This window comes from Misgurnus anguillicaudatus, chromosome 24, assembly GCF_027580225.2.
Source record: "Misgurnus anguillicaudatus chromosome 24, ASM2758022v2, whole genome shotgun sequence".
Lineage (NCBI taxonomy): Eukaryota > Metazoa > Chordata > Actinopteri > Cypriniformes > Cobitidae > Misgurnus > Misgurnus anguillicaudatus.
The window spans coordinates 41700512-41721913 of record NC_073360.2 but is presented as its reverse complement, the minus strand read 5'-3'; the positions used below and the strand labels follow the sequence as shown (position 1 = coordinate 41721913).

At 42.1% G+C, this 21402-nt stretch overlaps 2 protein-coding genes and 2 long non-coding RNA genes across 6 annotated transcripts in view; 3 read left to right on the top strand and 1 right to left on the bottom strand.

Moving 5' to 3' along the window:
- Positions 1-21402, top strand: part of LOC129437097 (uncharacterized) — a 524696-nt gene that overhangs the window by 429077 nt on the left and 74217 nt on the right. The window lies entirely within an intron of this gene.
- Positions 7025-7793, top strand: LOC129437191 (uncharacterized). The gene is made up of 3 exons (XR_012367454.1): positions 7025-7085; positions 7169-7269; positions 7380-7793. It is a non-coding gene; the product is annotated as an uncharacterized lncRNA (long non-coding RNA).
- Positions 7335-9251, bottom strand: LOC129439377 (uncharacterized). The gene is made up of 2 exons (XR_012367453.1): positions 7891-9251; positions 7335-7574 (listed from the first exon to the last, which is right to left on the bottom strand). It is a non-coding gene; the product is annotated as an uncharacterized lncRNA (long non-coding RNA).
- Positions 14057-20860, top strand: LOC129437099 (extracellular calcium-sensing receptor-like). Its single transcript, XM_055195254.1, has 6 exons — positions 14057-14421; positions 15895-16186; positions 16386-17180; positions 17252-17476; positions 19752-19875; positions 19965-20860. The coding sequence occupies exons 1-6, from the start codon at positions 14201-14203 to the stop codon at positions 20858-20860; spliced, it is 2553 nt and encodes an 850-aa protein (XP_055051229.1). The 5' UTR covers positions 14057-14200.

Below are 21402 nucleotides of genomic sequence, written 5' to 3'. Positions count from 1 at the left end.
GCTTCAAAAGCCAGCAGATCATCTGCTCACAAGAAGCTCTCTATCTGCTCTATAATCTTTGGGTGTCTGAAGCTGGTTGGACGGACAGTACCACAGCAGAGAGTCGACTGAAATTCACCTCTTTCATTTACTCATTTTGAGTTGAGTGTGTGCGTTGCCTCAACTGTTGTATAACAGTGCTGAATAAGTCTGCTGGCTCAACCATCAGCTTTCAGCACCCTGGTCCACAGCCTGTTTGTCAGGATTTGTATATAGAAATACACTGAGGCGAGGATCCAGATGCAGATGAAACAAACTTTAATAAAGGCTTAAATAAAGGACAGAGAAAACCACTGGGCTGAGCCAGGGAGCACAAAACATTAGATAACACTGGACAGGGGCGTCGGACTGGGGGTAAAACCAGTACTGATTACCAGGGCCCCAAAGGAAGAGAGGGCCCTTGAAAAGTCTGGAATATATTATGGGTGTGGGGCATGGGGGCCCATCAGGACTGCCTATGCATAGGGCCCGAGATCTTGTGCAACGCCCCTGACACTGGAGATCAACAACCGCCGTGCCAGTCAGGGAGAGATAAACCGTGTGTCTCAATTCGTTCCCTAGATTGTGGTCCCTTGAGTAGATTGTGGTCCCTTACTGTGTAGCAATGCGTGTTTTTTATTTACAACTAAAACAAACGTCTGTCTTTATAAAAGTTCTGTAACATTTCATAAAGTTTATTGAGTTGGATCACGTGATGTTCGGTTGGCGAGCTTCAGAAAAGATCACGTGATTTCCGGTTAGGGAACATAGGGAACATCGACGCTCACTGGTTTTTGCGTTGCATTGTGGGAATTTTTAGGGAACGAACGTTCCAGTGCACTGAACGGATTTTGCGATTGAGACAGCCCTTAAAATGGCAGACTCCCTGATCAGTGCCCTGACTACTGAACAAGGGAGCTGATTGAGACACACGGAAAGTCAATAGCAAACACTGGAGATCGCAACTGCCGTGCTGATCAGGGAGAGAAAAGGTCAATAGCAAACAGACCAGTGTCAGGGAGAGATGAGATGACCAATCGGCAATAAAGGCCGAGAGATAGCTGGGCAGCGATCACAATCCGTCACAGTGCTGATGGACAGCGGGCATAACCAGCACTCTGGACAGCAATCGGCAATGAAGGCCGACAAAAACAGCGGGGCAGTGGTCACGAAACCTCACAGTGCTGCTGGACAGCAGTCACAACCAGGAAGTGGAGTTGCTGGACAGTGGCAGGGCAGAAGAGGATAATCAGGAAACTGGAGCAGAAGGGAGCAGAGGTGCTGTAATTCTATGAGATAATGCAGAGCAGAGACAGCAGACAGAACAGGCAGGGGAAATAATAATAGACAAAGAGTCACAAATATTAAATAACCAAAAAACGCCGAACACGACAAGACATGACTAGCACACAACAGTGACGAACTCGCGAGGAGCAAAAGAACAAAGGGAGACTAAATACCAAACAAATTGGGGAGAAAATGAGGAACAGGTGAGGGACACAGGTGTAGGAAATCAGTGGTGATGAGACCGCCCTGGTGACAGACGGGCACGTGTGAAACTATCAAAACACAAAACAAACACAGAGAAGGAAAAACACGGAGCAGTCAATCAGACCGAAATCGTGACACTGTGGTTCCGATGGAGATGGTGGTGCGTGATCTTTTTTTCTCTTATATATTGTTTTCTCATTTCTAGGTAAAACACTTTGAATGACCTCAGTGTATGCCTTGTGTTGTGTATAATGGCTTCTGAATCTGTTGGTTCTCTCAAGGATTTGGTATCTGTCATAACAGCGGAGTAGGGGTGTCATTTTTGGATGCCGACTCGGATTCGCTTCCTCCTTTGGGTAGGATTGTGGAGCCCAAGCTCGACCCCAAAATAGGCAGCCATGCTCGCTTAGGCAGCGGCAGCAATCAGCTTGGAATGGGCACAACCTCCACCACCCAAATTATTCCGCCTCGACAACTGGTACTTCGGGAGTGCCAGACAGTGCAGTCCAAACCACCTGTACCATTCTTTCCCGAGCTGCATGACAAGTTGACACAGTAGTGGAAAAACCCTGTTTTCCTCACGGAAATCGCTGGATCAGCTGTCACCCCTCACTTCTCTTGACAGTGGGGCTGCGGCAGTTTTCTGACAGTGAAGTCTCCGGTGCCTTCCACTTGGAGGGACTGGCCGACCCTTCCCTCATGAGCATGTCAGTATTCCTCTAGTCTGATGGAGTGTAGCTACCGTGCTTGTGGGGAGGTGGCCTCTGCCGTGCACGCAATGGCATTGCTACAAGTTCACCAGGCCAAAGGTCATCGCACAAGCCGTTGGACTTGCGATGTCCACCCTGGTGGTCCGGGAATGCCATCTCTGGCTGTGCCTAGCTGACATGCGGGAGCAGGCAAGATGCAACTCCTAGAAGCTCCGGTGTCCCACGCCGGCCTGTTCCACGAGACCTTTACCCAGCAGTTCTTGACCGCCAAAAAACAGACTGAGGCAATCACACAGATCTGTTGGCAGCAGTCCGCTCCGCCTGCTCAGCCTGCTACCCGAGGTGGAAACGCAAGATCAAGCGGCCCTGAGATGGGCGACCTGGAGATGGAGGGCAGGGTTGGAAATCCTTGGTTTTCGTTAATTACGTTTAAAGAGCACCTATTATGAGATACACGTTTTTAAACATCCTTTTGTGTGTAAGTGTGTATTAGTACATGCTAACGATATTCAAAAAGTACATACCTCAAAGAAAACGATGACGTGAGTTATCGTCTCTAACGTTCGAGGACTACAAAAAACACTCGGATTGTAGGCAACAGTTTACTTCCTGGGATTAGTGACGTAGATAAGACCAACATTATCATAGTTCAGTCCTCTCTGCTTTGCTTGGGTACGCCCTCAAAGACGGGGTGGGGAGCGCAGAGTCAGAAGAGAGCTAAAATGGCGGAGGCTGGGAGTCCCTGCTTTGACTCTGTTTGCAAACTCTTGTTTCATCGTTTAAGCGATTAAATCTCTCGAGTAGAAGCTGTCTCTTTAGATGCGAGGGCAAAAAAGCACTTTATGGACTTCCACAGAGGACATCATGTTTAATACGGTTCCGGAAAAATCCAGTCAGAAGTTGTTCACGGAGTTTTCACAATAACTGCTTCTCATGAACCGAAGCTGGATTTGCGCGACGTCTCCTCCTAAAAGTTTGATTACTGTGCACTTCTGGATCACAGGCTGTAAGTATTCATGTTTATAATTTGCCTTTTACTGTACGTTACGTAACCGGTAACCGGAGATTAACATAACGTGCGTGTAGAGCTAAGCTTGCAAGCTAATTGTTTTGTGTTGTAATACTGTAACGTTATTTCATAAACAACGTACCATATTTACACACGTGTATGTTGAATTATGCAGACTATCGTTTTTATCAATGTTGGTTTAGACATGTTTACAAACTTGCTAAGCTAAATACAAATACAAATACCAGCTAAACTGTTACCGGTAAAATTTGTTCTCATGATCAAACTCAAGAAACTCTAAGTACAGATGATTTGTTTAACGTTATATGTTTTTTACTGTTGTTTTTACTTGAAGCTTTCTTAGATTTTGAAACGAAGTAAACACGTAATGTGTGTTGCTAATGTTGGGCCATGTAATATGTAATACATTTACGTTTTAATGAATAGTCTAACGATTTATAGTCGTTGTATTCTATTGTTATAATATGTCTTTTTGACTGAATACATGTTTGTTTTATTTGTCTATATCCTAGATTCGCAGCTGGACACATCCTTCTACACTGTATGCAAACATGCAACATCATTTGTGATATATCGGACGTGTAATGATTCAAAAAAATTATGGTAAATGATGGCTCAACCCGTAAGTACTCTTCAGAGTAAGGTGGTGTTTATTTATACATGCACCAAAGTATTCCAGCAGTGAGATATATGTGACCCAAAAAGAATAACCAAAAGTACCAAAACAATGATGACAAAAATAATAAACAAAATAAACTTAGGTAAAAACGCTAATCACTGTACAAATATATTTACAGTCACTCTCAGTATCCACTATATACAGGTAGGTTTTGCTCACAGCACCGCAGTAGCACGCTCGCTCGACTTGGTAAACAAGCCCCGTACTGGAGTCTGGCTGCAGCTTATAAAGGCCAGACTCCGCCCCTTTTTCGGGCTACCTCATTATAGCCCAGGTAGGTATTACATTTCCTTCATCTTCCACTTTTAGATCACTTAATAATAACATAATACCAACATAATAATAACATAACAACAAAACAAACCCCTGATCATAAATAATGATCAAAACAATAATAACATAACAATTATTGTTCTCTCTTCCAAATCTCAATTTCTGGGCACCCCTACACAAAAACACAAATGGTTTCACCGGGTTCTGGCTCACTGCGCCGGCGCGGCGCTGACTGATGAAGTCATAAGCGATCGCCTTCCCATGGCTCGAGTTCGCCCGTCTAGCTGCCAGCAACCCGATTACACCAACAAACAATACAATAATTCACAATAAAACAAGACAAATAGACGAAGGGTATGTGTGATTTATCCAGTATAAACAACAGAGGGGAAGTATGAATGTTGGATGAAAACTGAACACTACTGGGAATGCGTGTGCACCCGCAACTCCAAGAGCGGCATCTACGGGTAAGTAAGGGTATGTGTGTGTGTGTGTGTGTGTGTGTGTGTGTGTGTGTGTGTGTGTGTGTGTGTGTGTGTGTGTGTGTGTGTGTGTGGATGTGTGTGTGTGTGCGTATGTGTGCCAGTGCTGTCGCTTGCAGCGGTGAAGGACGTGAGGGATCTCACTACTTCACACATTACACACAGTACAAGGAGTCAGACTGGCATATGAGGAGCAAAGGTGTGTAACACATATGATGTATTTAGCTAGTGAAACCACTACCAGTCTTAGATGTATAACTGATTATGACAAAGTTTTTTTTCTCTGCATAATAGGAACCCAGGCAGTAGCATCGTTTCACAATGTTTCCATCACCATAATCAGTGGATGCCTTTGCCGTCCGTAGCCTGACGCCTGTTTCACACATACCCTCAATTTCCACTGACTGCGGAGCGGCTGCAGATCGGCTCCGCTGCGTTACGGCTCCGCACTCCGCCGTCCGTCAATACCCACCGGTTCCGTATTTGTTGCAGAGCGCCTGCGTGCTGAAGTGACGAGGACCCGTGAGTTCTCGCAAATTCACATGAAGATCGCGCGATATCTAGTTCTGTCTCCGCCCATTATGACGTTGAATTATGACGTTAATACAAACCAGCCCAGATCCCAACACGAGATCTCATGAATTCAGGTATGATCATGCGATAAATTAATGGCTCCGCCCTGCGGAGCTGTCCGGCATCCGTCAAAAATAGAAGCTCTGCGGATGGCCGGAGCTGTGACGGATTCGGAACGCATTCAGTGGAAATACACACATTGACTTGAATGGAAACCGATTGACTCCGCCGCCGTTCCGCAGCGGATCCGCAGCGGATCCGCAGCCGCTCCGCAGTCGGTGGAAATTGAGGGTTACTCCGTATGCAGTGCGTTTGCGGTGCGTAATTTTTTACGTAGCCATGTTAACAGGTTAGAGCTTTCACACAGCATACGTATGCGGTCCGTCCTGTCCGTTGCAGATGCGGTGCGGTGCAGCAGTGCTGCGATCGTTTCGGCAGCGAGTCTATTTTTGCTGTACGGCACGCAAGCTGCACGCGCTGATTTAAAGTGATAGCGCATGTTTTGTGGTCAGAATGAATACGGATTTACACAAAAATGCAGTAATTTCACTCTAAATGGATGTAAATAAAGTTTTTCAGTAGTTTTTTCTGTAATTTTATTTGTTTAATCCCAGTATGAAGCAATTAAGGCAAAGCACTTACCACGAGTTAAAAAATGATGTGTATAACATCTTGTTAAATATTCTACCATGTTTATATACATTGCATATACAAAGTATGCTATTAATTTTACCATTGTTTAATTATACTAACATAGCCTTTTAGTTTTTATTTGTAAAACAACAGTAACCAAATTTATATTGTCTTATAACAATATCCATAACCATGGAATTTTTAGTTAAACTAAGGTAATACAAATCATAATCAATCTTACAAAAACCGTTTTGTCAACCGTTAAAATTATGGTTAATTTTTCTAAAGAGAACTATACAAAATGATCTGTTTGAAAGACGGGGAAGCGCACCTGTCAATCAGCGCTATTATAACAAAGCGAGGCGAGAGACGAACGTGCTCAGTAATATGGAATAATGTGTTGATCTTGAATGATTGTAAGAATACATTTGCTTTAAATATTATGTTTTTCATACAACGTTTTGGGAGATAATAATGATTTTTTTCAGTTGTTATTGAGCTTATTTAGACTTGTTGTAGTTATAACAGCGTGTTTGCCGTATTTACCTCAGAGTTTGTTTCATTGCTGTTTTTCCGGTAATAATAATACAATTTGCATGTCAATCTTGCTTCCTTGTCTGTTTATTCATGTCGTTATGCTGTTATTTTAATTATTTGAGAATATTTCTTGCCATATGAGCTTCATTGCCGTTATATAAATACTCTCGTCTATGCAAATATCTAAATAGTATAGGAAATGTAGCCTATAATGTAACCATGCATGTCACCTATATTTTCTCTTCAAAAGTTATAATGCTAATTTATATTTATGATATATGTGGAGATAAATAGACCTTTGATCCTTTCATGTTTCCTGACCATTACACTAGAGATTTTAAACATCCTAGTCTATCAAATAATATCTAAAGTATATTGTTTTGTGAAGAAAAAAACACAGCAGGCTATTTTATAGTTTATTGATGAGGCGCTTTTCAACAGAAAGTGTCAATCACCTGATTATTCAACACATTTGATACGCAGAAGCAGCGGTTAGCAACGCACTGCAAACGGAGTATGTGTGAAAGCACAACGGATGCTTGACGGATCGCACCGCATACGTACTGCAACACGCACCGCAAACGCACTGCATACGGAGTGAGATTTCAGATTTGCAGCAAAAAAAATTTGATTTTCTCATTTATTGGAATGCTGTGCAGGTATTTAAGTATTTTAGTAACTGTGTTAAATAAAGTAGTATTTACTTTTACAATAAATTAATTGCTTGTTTATATTTTTACAGGTTGTACCTTGCAGCCATCCATTACAATGTCACCAAGCCGTAACAAAAGCAGGAGAGGGAAAGTACAAGGCTATGTTCCCAAAACACACGAGTGACATACCGTAAGCAGTAATGTTTTATTTCAAATACATTCATAATTAAAAACTTAATGTATGAAGCAGGGAAATAAATGATCAAAACAAAAGATTTATTGACTGCAATATTTCTACAGTTATGTGGATGATGTGATCAGGCTTGTGTTTGATGAGGTATTTGAAGATAAGCTGAAGGAAACCCTGATTCCGATGGACCTGGCATCACAGTTTGAGAGACCTTCAAAGGAGGATGTGATTGCATGCCATCTTCAGTGCAGGGGTCGTCGAAAGCCAAAATTGTGACCGATCTGATCAGGAAGCTCCAAGCATATCTGGAGAACAACACACGACAGGATGATAACCTTATAGTGTCGTCTTAAATAGCACCAGCTTTGATATGCCATTTATCTGAATAGATAGCTGTAAGAAATTAATTGAACAATTTTTGAAACAAGAGCACAATATGGTTACTAAAGTATGTTTATTTGTATATTGTTTAACATTTAAATATATATTTGTAATAAATTTAAAAAAAACTTTTGACTGACTATTATATTTTCTTTAAAGTTACATCTTTTGTTCTTTTGGGGACTTTGTTACTATAATAATACTTTAGTGTTATTGGTTTAAAAATGTAATAAAACTTACTCTAGTCCTGCGCCTCAAAGGCTTATAGTCGCTACAATAAATGTTCTGTGTGTAGGGATTTAGACAATTTGTGCAAAACCTGGATGATGAATCACGCAGGTAAGAGGCCCTGGAACCTGTTGCATTCTCCTTAAAACCTAATAAGTAAAAACATAGCACTTATAAGTAAGCAGTCTTTCATAATAAAGTTTACCATCGTGAAATAATGTAGAACATTCATTTCAATTAATACTTTCTTTGTGCTACATTTGGTGTTTCCATATAGTTTGCACAGTGATATAGTATGTAAGCAGTCTTTTATAATAAAGTTTACTATAGTAAAATAATGTTAACAAATCAAATAGTTTTATAATCATTTCAACAAATACTTTCTATGTGCTACATTTGGTGTTTCCATATAGTTTGCACAGTAATATAGTATGTAAGCAGTCTTTTATAATAAAGTTTACTATAGTAAAATAATGTTAACAAGTGAAATAGTTTTATAATCATTTCAAAAAATACTTTCTATGTGATACATTTGGTGTTTCCATATAGTTTGCAAAGTAATGTAGTACGTTATAATTACCATTTGGATGTATTTGCAACACATTTTCGTCTTCGTTTAGCATTCTGGCAGAGCTAAGGACACCTAAAAAAGTTAAATCCAATCGCGTTCATTGACGGAGATCGTTTATATCGTAACGGCCGTCTGAACTTTCTGGATCGAGCTCGAAGTGGTAAGGCAGTACAGACACCATCGTTTATAGAGAAATATAGCGCTTGTTTACGTTGCCTGTGACTCTCAGTCAGAATCGGAAAACCCACGCGTAGTCAGGGGCCTAACCTTTCAAACACACGCCGAACCCAGTTGACCAATAACAGTTGAGTAGTCATCGGACCAATCCGAATACACAGAAATCTGTGAGGTATGTAAGCAATTTATAAGACTCACAGTGCATTAGTTCTAGTTTTAATAACATGTATGTACTATGGGATATTACAATAACGGGCTAACGTGCTAATTTATTAGCATAATTGGTGCTCTTTAAACCACAAAATGAGAGAATTAAACCTCCAGGTCTTCAGAGGAACACAGGAGCTATGGTCGGGCTCACAACCCTACATCCTCCCCCTTCTCTATCGCCAACAGGTGTGTTGAAGTGGCCGGGAACTTCACAATGGAGTCTCTCCAGCTCAGCCACCCATCTGCAGAGCCCGGCGAGTGTTACATTACACAACACTTCTGTGTCACACCACGGGGGCGGACCCGACTATAATAAAGGTCACGCCCCTCTCAACTCTTCCACCTCGAGGAGTTTCCCAAGACCACCCCAATGACCAGACAGACGAGTAAACTACAGTTAAAATGAACTTTATTAAATATTTAAAAGGGAAGGGGGAAAAGGGGAAAGGGCAATTTAAAACTAATGGGTCTTCTTCTCTCCTCCAGGGCCACTTGGGGTAAGGACTGGGGACAGGGGCTCTTTTAGGGCTCTGGCCCGAGAATCCGTGGCGCGCTCCGCTTCTCCTGGAGGCAGAATCAAATAAAAGTTAGTCAATGGTATGGTACTTTGTTGCAGATCGCTACTCTTCTCACCCCTCTTCCTCTCTCTCTCTGTCTCCCGTGTCTTAGTCACGCGGCTCTCCAACACTGGGGCTCCTCACTCGCCAAGAGTCTTCAAACACTGGTAAGTAATGCTGTAAGCACAGGTTAATTTCCACTTCCAGAATACGTTACTCACAGCACTGGGGATCTCCGTTCATCCGGGCCTTCGTTGGAACACAGGTAAGTAATGGTTATCAGCACGGATCAAGTTCGCTTCCCAGGTTACGTTGCTTACAGCACTGGGGATCTTCGTTCACACGGAGCCTTCGTTGGAACACAGGTAAGTCATCGTTATAAGCACAGATCAAGTTTACGTCACAGGTTACGTTACTCACAGCACTGGGGATCTTCGCTCTCACGGAGCCTTCGTTGGACCACAGGTAGGTGATTGCTATAAACACAGAACAATTTCTCTTCACAGGTTACGTTACTCACAGCACTGGGGATCTTCGCTCTCACGGAGCCTTCGTTGGACCACAGATAGGTGATTGCTATAAACACAGAACAATTTCTCTTCACAGGTTACGTTACTCACAGCACTGGGGATCTTCGCTCTCACGAAGCCTTCGTTGGACCACAGGTAGGTGATTGCTATAAACACAAAACAATTTCTCTTCACAGGTTACGTTACTCACAGCACTGGGGATCTTCGCTCTCACGGAGCCTTTGTTGGACCACAGGTAGGTGATTGCTATAAGCACAAAACAATTTCTCTTTACAGGTTACGTTACTCACAGCACTGGGGATCCTCGTTCTCACGGAGCCTTCGTTGGACCACAGATAGGTGATTGCTATAAGCACAGAACAATTTCTCTTCACAGGTTACGTTACTCACAGCACTGGGGATCTTCGCTCACACGGAGCCTTCGCTGGAACACAGGTAGGTGATTGCTATAAGCACAGAACAATTTCACTTCACAGGTTACGTTACTCACAACACTGGGGATCTTCGCTCACACGGAGCCTTCGTTGGGACACAGATAAGTATTTGCTATAAACACAGATTGACTTCACTTCACAGGTTACGTTAATCACAGCACTGGGGATCTTTGTTTATACAGAGCTTTGTGTGGACCCAGGTAACAATTGCTATAAGCACAGTTTAACTTCAGCTCACCAGTTACGTTACCCTCAGCACTGTACGTCTTCGTTCCCTTGCAGACAGTGGATTTTCGCTACAGCGTTGGTGCACCGTATTCCTTCGCCCATCCACTCAAGCTGTCCAGGCGTCGTAGGGACTGGTGGGTCCAGTGGCACGGAGCCGAACGCTTCCCAAACTCCCCCTCCTACTTCCACGGCCGGGGTCGCGAGTTGGGGCGAACTTTCATCGGGGCTCCGCTCACCACGAGCTTCTGTTGGAAAGGTCAGTACACACACAGCTACAACCCTCAATCCGCACGGTACACTGTTGGTAATACTCACTGGGTTTCACCACTGTCTGCTCTATGGCAGAACGAAACTCTCGTTGACACACCCAGGGCACAGGGCTTAATTTCCTCGCTCTCCTTAGGATCCAGGCCACAACAGATGTCGTCGTCTCGCGGTTCGTCTGAGGCTAGGCAATTTGGACGCTACAAGCACAGCATACACACAGCAAGTAAAGCGTAAACACCATCAATCAGTGAGACTCACCCACAGCACTCTTATACAACTTCACGTGATTTTTAGATCGCCCTCGCCACCTGGCTACGACTACCTCGAGAGGATAGTTGGGAGATAGCTGGACCGCCAATGAGAGTGAGATGCGTGTTATTCACAGGCCCGGCGTGTTGTTTATTGCTCCTCTGGCTCACCTGCGCTTCCTTTTTCCCACAGGGCCACTGCTCTATTGGTGAACGGTGCTTCCTACCATTTGTTTCGTCCGTGCTTCCGGTCAACCCACGGCTCGCCCACGCTTTCCTCTCCAGTGGGGCCAGGGACCTCAAACACAAGGAAAACACACACCAAGCAACTCCTCTTCCAAGTATTATACAGATAAGTACTTCAGCTGTTACTCACTCTTCGTTGTCAATGACTTCTAGTATCTGCCCTGTTGAATGCTCCGTGTCCGCTCTCTCTCGAGTGAAGTCTCCCAATATTCCTTCGCTAGCTGACTGTGCCTTTCTCTCTTCCCCAGGGGAACGATCAAGCCAGCGTAGTCCGTCTGCAAAGCAGCAACACAGCGTATACAAAGTACACCACAAGCACGCCGTTTGATGTCTTCAACGGTCTTTTTATGCTCTGACTCTTCTCCTTGTCAGCCTATTAGCAACCGCTGTGTAAATTATCCCCACCTGAGCGTAATCAGGCTTAATTTCGACTTCGGGGAAACCCCGGAAATTCCGGTGTTCAGGGTAAAGCGTCCGGGCGGAACCATAATCGGGCGGAACCCGTCTTCCACACTTTTGGTTCCGCCCTCACAAACCGTCACCTGTGACATCTGTCTGTGTGTCCAGAGAGAGCACATCGGTGACCACCTCTGCTCGGCTCGCTGCGGGTGCTCCAATTGTCTCATTATTCCCTTTCGTTCGATATCTGGGGGCTTGAAAAGAGCTCCCCAGCCCATCACATTGGCACTTACGTACAATCTTTCTTGGCTACACGATTCAGTTCGCGGGCAAAACCACCGATGCGCACATACTTTGTGCAGAGATTGCTGTTCTACTGGCAAAGAACACGATCAAGCCATCCCTCCAGCCGAGATGAGGTCAGGGTTTTACTGCCCTTACTTCATACTTACATACCCAAGAAAAGCAGTGGGTTGGGGCGAACCATGGACCTGCATTCGCTAAACTGAGCACTTCACAAGAAGCCATTAAAAATGGTTTGCAGCCATACTTTCATGTCTTGAATCTCCCCTGGTACAGACCGTTTCTCCACTTTGCGTTCGAGGGGTGGGCATTTCAGTACAAAGTCTTACACTGGAGCTTTATATCTCTCTCCGTGTCTTTCCAAGTTAGTGGTGGGGTGCTTAAAAACCCCTGAGAGAGACCGGGGTGTGCGCATTCTGGCGTATCTCAATGATTGGCTCATAATAATGCAGTCTTGTCAGATGCTTTGCGAGCACAGAGATCAATCACTCGTTTAGGTCATCAGGTCAACTGGGAATAGAGCAAACTTTTCTCTTTTCTCGGTTTAGAAAAGGACTTGGTCGATTTAACAACATGTCTAACAGAAGCGCGTGTCAAGTCAATAGAGGAGGGTCCCACTGAAACAATTCAGAGGGTTCTGTGGCATATGGCTGCAGTTGCGGCCAAGGCACCGCTTGGGCTGCTCCATATGAGAACGTTTCAGTGTATGCTTCACGACTGATTCCCAAGGAGAGCATGACACAACGGTTTCACTGGGTTATGATCACTGGCATGCCATCCATGGTCAGACCCGTCATTTCTCAGGGCAGGTGTACTGCTGACAGGGCTCCAGGCATGCAAAAGTATGCACAGATGCTTCTCCCACAGAATGGGGACCATGTACGGAGGGCTTACAGCCTTGGGGGTTTGGACATCACCCCAGCTGCACTGGCATATAAATTGCCTTGAGTTGTGGGATGTATATCTTGTTCGTCCATTTCAGCAACAAACTTAGAAGCTAAGTTGTATTCGTTCGCACCTACAACAGTGCGACTATGCGTACATCAGTCGCCAATGCGGTCTGCGCTCTCATCACCTAATGCATCTCCCCAGTCATCTCCTTATCTGGAATCAGAAACAAGCGGCATACGCACTCTCATGAGCAGCATGTCCCAGCGAGTGGCTACTCCAAACCCAGTCAGTTCACAGCCACCGGGTGTGCACAAATACGCATTTCCCCCAGTGAGCCTCGTCGCACAGACACTGTGCAAAGTCAGGGAGGACAAGGGGTATATTTTACTGGTTGCGCCATATTGGACCATCAGTAATTAGTTTTTCAAAACTCACGCTCCCTGCGACGGCCCCCTCTTAATTTGAGAGCCCATTCTTCAAGAACTGTGGGATCATCCTGGGCATTATCTTATGGTTTCTTGTTGACAGACATTTGTAGAGCTGCTGGCTGGGTGACACCTAAGGGGCCTGTCACATATCACGTGTTTTGAGTGCTCAAGTTCATTACTTCAGATGTAGATTGCACAATATAAGCTCTCATAATGGAAGCGATGCGGTTGCGATGCATCCTCACTGCATTGAGTTAAAACATCTCAACTTTTCAGAATGCCGCAAGGGCACCGCAGGTCATGTGACAAAAAGGAAGAAGATTACTTGAATGTGATTAAAGTTTCTTTTTATATTTGAACACTACAATGGTATTTTTCATAATGTTGCACTGGGGGTCAGTACTGTACTCAAGGCTGGAGAATCATTAAAAAGATCTGACTCAGAAAAATTATTTGTTGACAAACTACTTCACAAAAGACAATAAGAGATAAGAGATGGTACAGCAATGAGGTACAATAACACACAACCAACCTTGATTATAATTGTACCTAAACTCAGGTTCCCAAAAACAGAACAGAAGGATTGCTGCAGGAAGATTTTGCAGGAAAAACATTATTTTGTTGTTCAGCTTTAATTGGTCTTTAGATGGTTCAATATTTTCTATAAAACAATAAAAAATACTATAATTGCTCAATGCTGGTGTTTCTTGCATACTGCAGCATAAGTGCAAAAAGCAAACGTGTGTAAGGATCTGGTCCCAAATGGATTTTCAAAACACGATAAAAGGCAAATCATTTCCTGTTCTGCCACAAAGGCTCCTGCCTACCTTCACATGGGCATGGCAAAGAAGACAGCGTCACTCCTGCTACTGCTGCTATTTGGTGCTTGCATTCCAACCACAGCAGAAGTCTGCAAAATGCTTAGCCAGCCATTCCCCCCACTACTTTCTGCAGAAAGAGAAATCAACATTGGGGGGATTTTCTCAATTCATAGAAATGTTGTGGCAAAGATACATCCTTTCACTTCCAAACCAGAACCAGTTACATGTTTCAGGTCTGTATGAGAATATACTTTTTGATGCCATGCATTATATACTGTAGTATTAGAAATACTACTACTGGCACGGTTCATTAAAAAAGGAAAATTCTGTTATTATTTACTTATCATCAAGTTGTTATATACCTGCAAAATGTTTGTAACCAAGCAGACCTGGAGCACCATTGACTTCTAAAGTAGGAAAAAAATACTGTTAATAATATGTTAATTTGTGATTTGTTAAACCCAGTAGCAAATAACACTATGAAATTGTTACTTTTGGACTGTATGATGCTTCTTTTCAGTGGGAAAAGAACCGGGTAGAGCCCTGTTTATGGAACAACCTACCACTTGAGATCAGAGTGGCACCTTTTTTATTTGTTTCTAAGTCTCCTTTAAAAACACACTTGTTTGATCTGACCTACAGTATTGTATTATCATTCCATTTGTATTATACTGTAGTGGGTCTTTGTTTAGCTGTTATTTGTTTGGTTCGCTCTAAGAAAGGATGTGTTAATTTTTAAAGCATTGTTTAAAAATGTTGTGTTATCCTATTCAACACATTATGTGTTATAAAAGGGACAACACAAGAAGTGTTAAAACAACAAAAATTGTGTTGTTCCAATAATAACAGAGAGATGTATAAAGTTATGTGTCATTAAATGTGTTGTCCTTAACTAGATACAACATGTGTTGTTTTAACACATTCGTTTTAAGATTGTTTAAAATGTATTTGTTTTTTCTTCCTGTTTTATGGGTTACATTTTACAATAAGGTTCATTAGTTAACATTAGTCAATGTATTAACTAACATAAACAAATCATGCAAAATACATTTGTTACAGTATTTTTAATCTTTGTTAATGTTAGTTAATAGAAATAAAGCTTTTAATTGTTTGCTCATTGTTTGTGCATTGACTATTGTTAACAATATTTTAATACTACTAATAAGTATTAGTAATTTTTTAATTAACATTAACAAAGATTAATAAATGCTGTATAAGGGCAGTTCATTATTAGTTCATTTTAACTGTTCAATGTTAACTTTCCAAACTAAGTGTAAAGTGTTACCGTTTTATGTTTTAGAACTTGAATTGTATAAATAAACAGGTCGTTCTAAAATTAGCAAGCTGCAATATTTGTTGCAATTGCCTTTGTCTGTGTACAGTGAGAGATGTGGCACTAGAAAGGTTGTGCAGAAAGAAAAGCCTATATGTTGTTATGACTGTATACCATGCACAGAAAGTGAAATCAGTAAAATTACTGGTTAAATAAATTTAAATAACTATATTTATAAAGGTGGGTAAATTATTGGTAGAACAAAGCAAAACAGAAATTTATAAAGGTTAGAAACAACTTGAGGGTCAGTAAATGATGACAGAATTTTCATTTTTGGGTAAACTATCCCTTTTAAAGAGGTACTGTTGTTATACTTATTTAATGATTATTTGCAGAATGTACTGTAACACTTGACTGATGTTTATTGTCACAGCTTTAACTTTCGTGAGTTTAAATTAGCTCAGACACTGATTTTTACCATAGAAGAGATAAACAACAGCACACAGCTGTTGCCTGGTGTCAAATTGGGCTATAAAATATATGATTCATGTGGGTCAATAAATCAGGCTATCCTGTCATGTGTGGCTTTGTTAAATGGCTTTAAAGAGACTTTGCAAGATGAGTCCTGTTCTAGACCACCATTTGTTCAAGCCATTGTTGGAGAGTCAAGCTCCTCTCCCACCATTGCCATCGCCTCTTTACTAAGCCCTTTCAGTTTCCCTGTGGTAAGAACTCTTATTTTTTTGCCACATGTCATGATAAATCAATGCATAATGAACCACTTTAAAATAATGAAACTCCATGAAAACAATTGGTGTAAATATAACAATACTGTTGAACTTGGAGTAGTGTCAAGGTTTAGGGTCAATTATAACAAAAAGCAATAATTTTCTTAATACTTTGTTTTTTCTTTTGTTTTTGTAGATCAGTCATTTTGCCTCATGTGCCTGCTTGAGTGACAGAAAAAGGTTTTCATCCTTCTTCAGAACGATAGCCAGTGATAATTATCAAAGCATTGCAATGGCTCAGCTTGTCAAGCACTTTGGCTGGACTTGGGTTGGAACGGTCAACAGTCGCAATGATTATGGTACCTATGGAATGGGAGTATTTTTAAAGACAGCACACGAATTGGGGATTTGTGTTGAATACTCAGAGACCGTATTAAGAACCGATACACAAGAGCAGCTACTAAAAACACTGGAAGTGGTTAAAAAAGGAACAGCCAAGGTGGTGGTGCTTTTTATATCAATCGGAGATTTTCTCCCGTACAAAAAATTGATTGTGCAACAGAACATAACTGGGATCCAGTGGATCGGTACTGAATCCTGGATTAATTCTCAAACTATTCAGGATACAAAGGAAAACAGTTTTCTCACAGGAGTTATGGGCTTTGCCCTACAGAACTTGAAGCTTGACGGCCTGCAAGAGTTTCTTTTGACTGTGCACCCTAATCAAGAACCAAAAAATGAACTTTTGAAAGATTTTTGGGAAGCAACCTTTCAGTGCTCTTTCAGAAACACAGGAGGTAGCACAAGGAGCTGTACTGGCTCAGAACGCTTAACAGATGTGCACAATGAATATACTGATGCATCAGAGATGCGGATGGCAAATAAAGTGTACACTGCAACTTATGCTATCGCACATGCACTGCATAGTTTGATAAATGATCTTAAATCCTCTACCAACAGCAGCAAAGTAGAGGTGCCCACACCAAGAAAGGTGATTAAGAAGACAGAGAATTAAAAGTTAAAAGTTGAATTTAAACCAATTATGTTTATGTTTATTCTCAGGTGCTGGAGTATATGAGAGATGTCAGTTTCACTGCCAAAACAGGTGAGAAAATATTTTTTTCGAATGGTGATCCTGTGGCGAAATATGATCTCCTCAACTGGCAGCCAACTGAAGATGGAGGTATGCAGTATAAAGTGGTTGGTTCGTATGACCACTCACTGCCTCCAGAGCAACGTCTTAAAGTTAATCAGGAACTTATGGTATGGGCTGAGAACAGCAAGCAGGTACGTCAAAAAGAAATTATGAAATGCCTGTTCCAATAGTGGAAATAATGCAATTAAATAATGCAATCGATAATAACCAAAAAAATATTTTTTTGTATTTGAAAGATGCTTTGTCTTAAAGTTACGTAAATTGCATTGGGGTGGTTCACATTTCGCGTCTAAAACTGCACGGAAAACGCAACCTTCGGTTTGTTCTTGTCACATGACCTGCTGTGCGCTGTTGGCATTCTGAAAGTTTAGATGTTTTTTAACTCGATGTTGTGTGGACAGGCCTGGGAAAAACGAGCGCGTCGCTCTGTGGTCCTAGACGCCGAGGAGGGCGGCCTCTAGGTCTGTGGTCTGGTTTGTCAGGATGGGCCTGGTGAAATTCTTGTAGGAGCTCTGGGTCAAGGACGTCATCACGGGGAACCCAAGATCGTTCTTCTGGCCTGAACCCTTCCCAATCCACAAGATATTCAAGCTGCCCACCTCGACGTCTGGAGTCCAAGAGTTGCCTGATTGTGTATATGGTTCCATCCTCATCGAGAGGGGGGGCTTCTTCACCAGGTCCTGTGGAGGAAACAGAAGAGGTGACAGGTGAGTGGAAGGGTTTAAACTGGGATACGTGGAAGACTGGATGGATCCGGTAGTGTGCTGGGAGTTGGAGTTGGCTACCGGATTGACCTCCTTAATTATAGTAAAAGGCCCAATGTACTTAGGACTCAGCTTTTTGCAGGGTAACTGGAGACGGATGTTCTGTGTGGATAACCAGACTTTATTTCCCACCTGGCAGTTTGGCATAGGGGCTCGTCTGGCACCTGCTTGCTGTTGATGACGACGGAGGGCTGATTGTAGATGGTGATGTGCTGAGTCCCAGACCCTATTGCTCTCTTGGAACCAGTGCTGCACAGATGGTACTTCGCAGGGCTCTTCTGACCAGGGAAACATGGGCAGCTGGAAGCCGAGCACGCACTGACATGGAGTGAGACCAGTAGCTTGTTGTTGTAAGGAGGTCTCTGCCCAGGGTAGAAACTGGCTCCAACAGTTCTGGTGATTATGGCAGAAGGTTCGGAGGAAGAGACTCACTTCCTGGATTTTCCGTTCCATCTGTGCATTGGTTTGAGGATGATATCCAGATGTTGGAACAAGAGTTCTGCAGATTCCATATCTGTCGGCAAACCTTTAAGGGGTATTAATCGTAGCATCTTCGAAAAGCAATCCACCACTACAAAAATGCAAGTATTACCTTGTGATGGATTAAGATTTGTAGCGAAATCCACTCCAAGATGTGACCAAGGGTGATGAGGAACACGAAGAGGACAAAGTTTTCCATGGGGCAGATGTTTAGGTGTTTTTGCCATCACGCAATCCTTACACCCCCTCACAAACCTTCTAATGTCTTCTGCCATGTTGGACCACCAGAAGTGATGTTTAAGCAGCGAGAGGGTTTGTTGAGCGACCGGATGACCAGTACCAATGGAGGTATGAGCTTTGGTGATGAGTGGTATACGATGTTGCAAGGGTACATACTTCAAACCTGCGGGGCAGCCCGGCGGAGCATTATTGGTGTCAGGGACGACATCCTCTTGACTCCAATCGATGGGACACACGAATATCTTTTCTGGTAAGATGTTTTTGGGAGGAGAAAGATCTTCATCTAAGGCGAATATTCTGGACAACGCATCGGCTTTGCAGTTCTTTGTGCCTGGACGATAAGAGATGACAAAGTGAAAACGAGTAAAAAGATAGCCCACCTGGCTTGTCTTGAATTCAGCCTTTTTGCCTCGCAGATATATTGAAGATTCTTTGGTCAGTTAACACCATGAATGGATGACGGGAGCCTTTCAGCCAAACTTTGTGGCTGGTATATATAGCAGAGTCTTGATGAACGGTGACAGGTGCAGCAAATTAGTAATCAGGTGATTGTGGTCGGTGATAATGAGGGGTGTGAGTGGAAGGACCTGGCAAATCCATGACAGTGCTAAAGGGTTTATGGTAAAAAAAAGATGCTCGCATTTGCCAGATACTCACACAATCTCATGTGTAATCAGAGTTTACTGTTAAGGAAGTGTCTTGCATGTATTTTGTGACCATGAGCGTCTCTTTTATCATAAACGGTTTTGACGCATGTGCAGCAGGCACTTATTTTGACAAAACACGTGATGCACATGACGCAACACACACATATTTTGAATTTGCGCCCCTCGGAAGAGCAGTCATCAGCCGCCACTGATCATTACTGCTAACACAACTGAAATCATTTTTCGGGCCTAACATGGCACTTCTCTTTTCACAGCTGCCAGTGTCAGTGTGCAGTGCGAGTTGTCCTCCAGGTACTAGGAAGGCTGTACAGAAAGGAAAACCTATCTGCTGTTATGACTGCATACAATGTCCACCAGGAGAGATCAGTAACAGCACAGGTACTACAGTAGCTCACACTATAATACTGTACAATGGCCAGAGACCTTGAAATGTGCTTTGTATTCATATTTGTTTAATTTCTTCACAGATTCTAGCGACTGCTTTCCTTGTGATTTGGAGTATTGGTCGAATGAAAGTAACGACAAATGTGTTTTAAAAGTTATTGAATTCCTTTCCTATACAGAAATCATGGGGATTGTGCTTTCTCTTTGTTCTCTCATTGGAGCATTAGTTACATCAATTGTATCTTTGGTGTTTTATCTTCATAAACAAACACCTATTGTAAGAGCCAACAATTCAGAGCTGAGCTTCCTGTTGCTCTTCTCATTGACTCTGTGTTTTCTCTGTTCACTTACTTTCATTGGTCGCCCCACTGAGTGGTCCTGTATGTTGCGTCACACAGCTTTTGGGATCACTTTTGTCCTCTGTATCTCCTGTGTTTTGGGGAAAACAATAGTAGTGTTAATGGCATTCAAGGCCACACTTCCAGGAAATAATGTTATGAAATGGTTTGGGCCTCCTCAACAAAGACTAAGTGTTGTTATCCTTACATTAATACAGGTCCTAATTTGTGTGCTTTGGTTAACAATATCACCTCCTTTCCCATATAAGAACATGCGTTATTACAACGATAAGATCATTCTAGAATGTAATTTAGGTTCAGCTGTTGGTTTCTGGGCTGTTCTTGCTTATATAGGCTTGCTTTCAGCCGTGTGTTTTATTTTAGCTTTTCTGGCTCGTAAGCTCCCTGATAACTTCAATGAAGCTAAATTCATCACATTTAGTATGTTCATATTCTGTGCTGTATGGGTTGAATTTTTTCTAGCTTACGTCAGTACACCTGGAAAATTTACTCTAGCCTTGGAGATATTTGCTATTTTAGCTTCAAGTTTTGCTTTACTATTTTGCATATTTGCCCCAAAATGCTACATCATTTTGTTAAAACCAGAGGAAAATACAAAAAAACATATGATTGCAAAATAGTAACTCTGAGAAACTCAAGGATGAAAATCTAAGTGGACAAAAATGTGATGTAGTAAGTAACTAAGTATGAAGGGTTTGGTTCCAGAGCACAATAAATACATTTTGACTAATTTCTGTCAAAAATTATTTCTGTTAAAACATGTTTTTTGTACCAAGAAAGTTTTCTGTTACAAACTTTCACATAGCATCTTTAGAATTTGATTTTCAAAGATTTATTATGAAACTGATTATTTTTTTGCAAAATGCAATAAATACATGACATGTTTTTTTTAAATGCTATAAATCTATTGAGCCAATATATAAATGTGCATTCATCTTTGCCATGTTATATCCATTTAGTTGACTAGTTGTATACACTGATTAAAAATAAACATTAATGGCAGTAATCAAAACACTTACTTTGTCATATAAATAACACTGTCATTGCTGCTGATATCCTTGGGACGTCGTTGCTAAACTTTTTTGACAGCGATCAACTGTTAAATGTGTTGTTCCTGCTCGATTTTTGTTGACTTTGAGTAAAATAATGGAAAGTTTTTCAT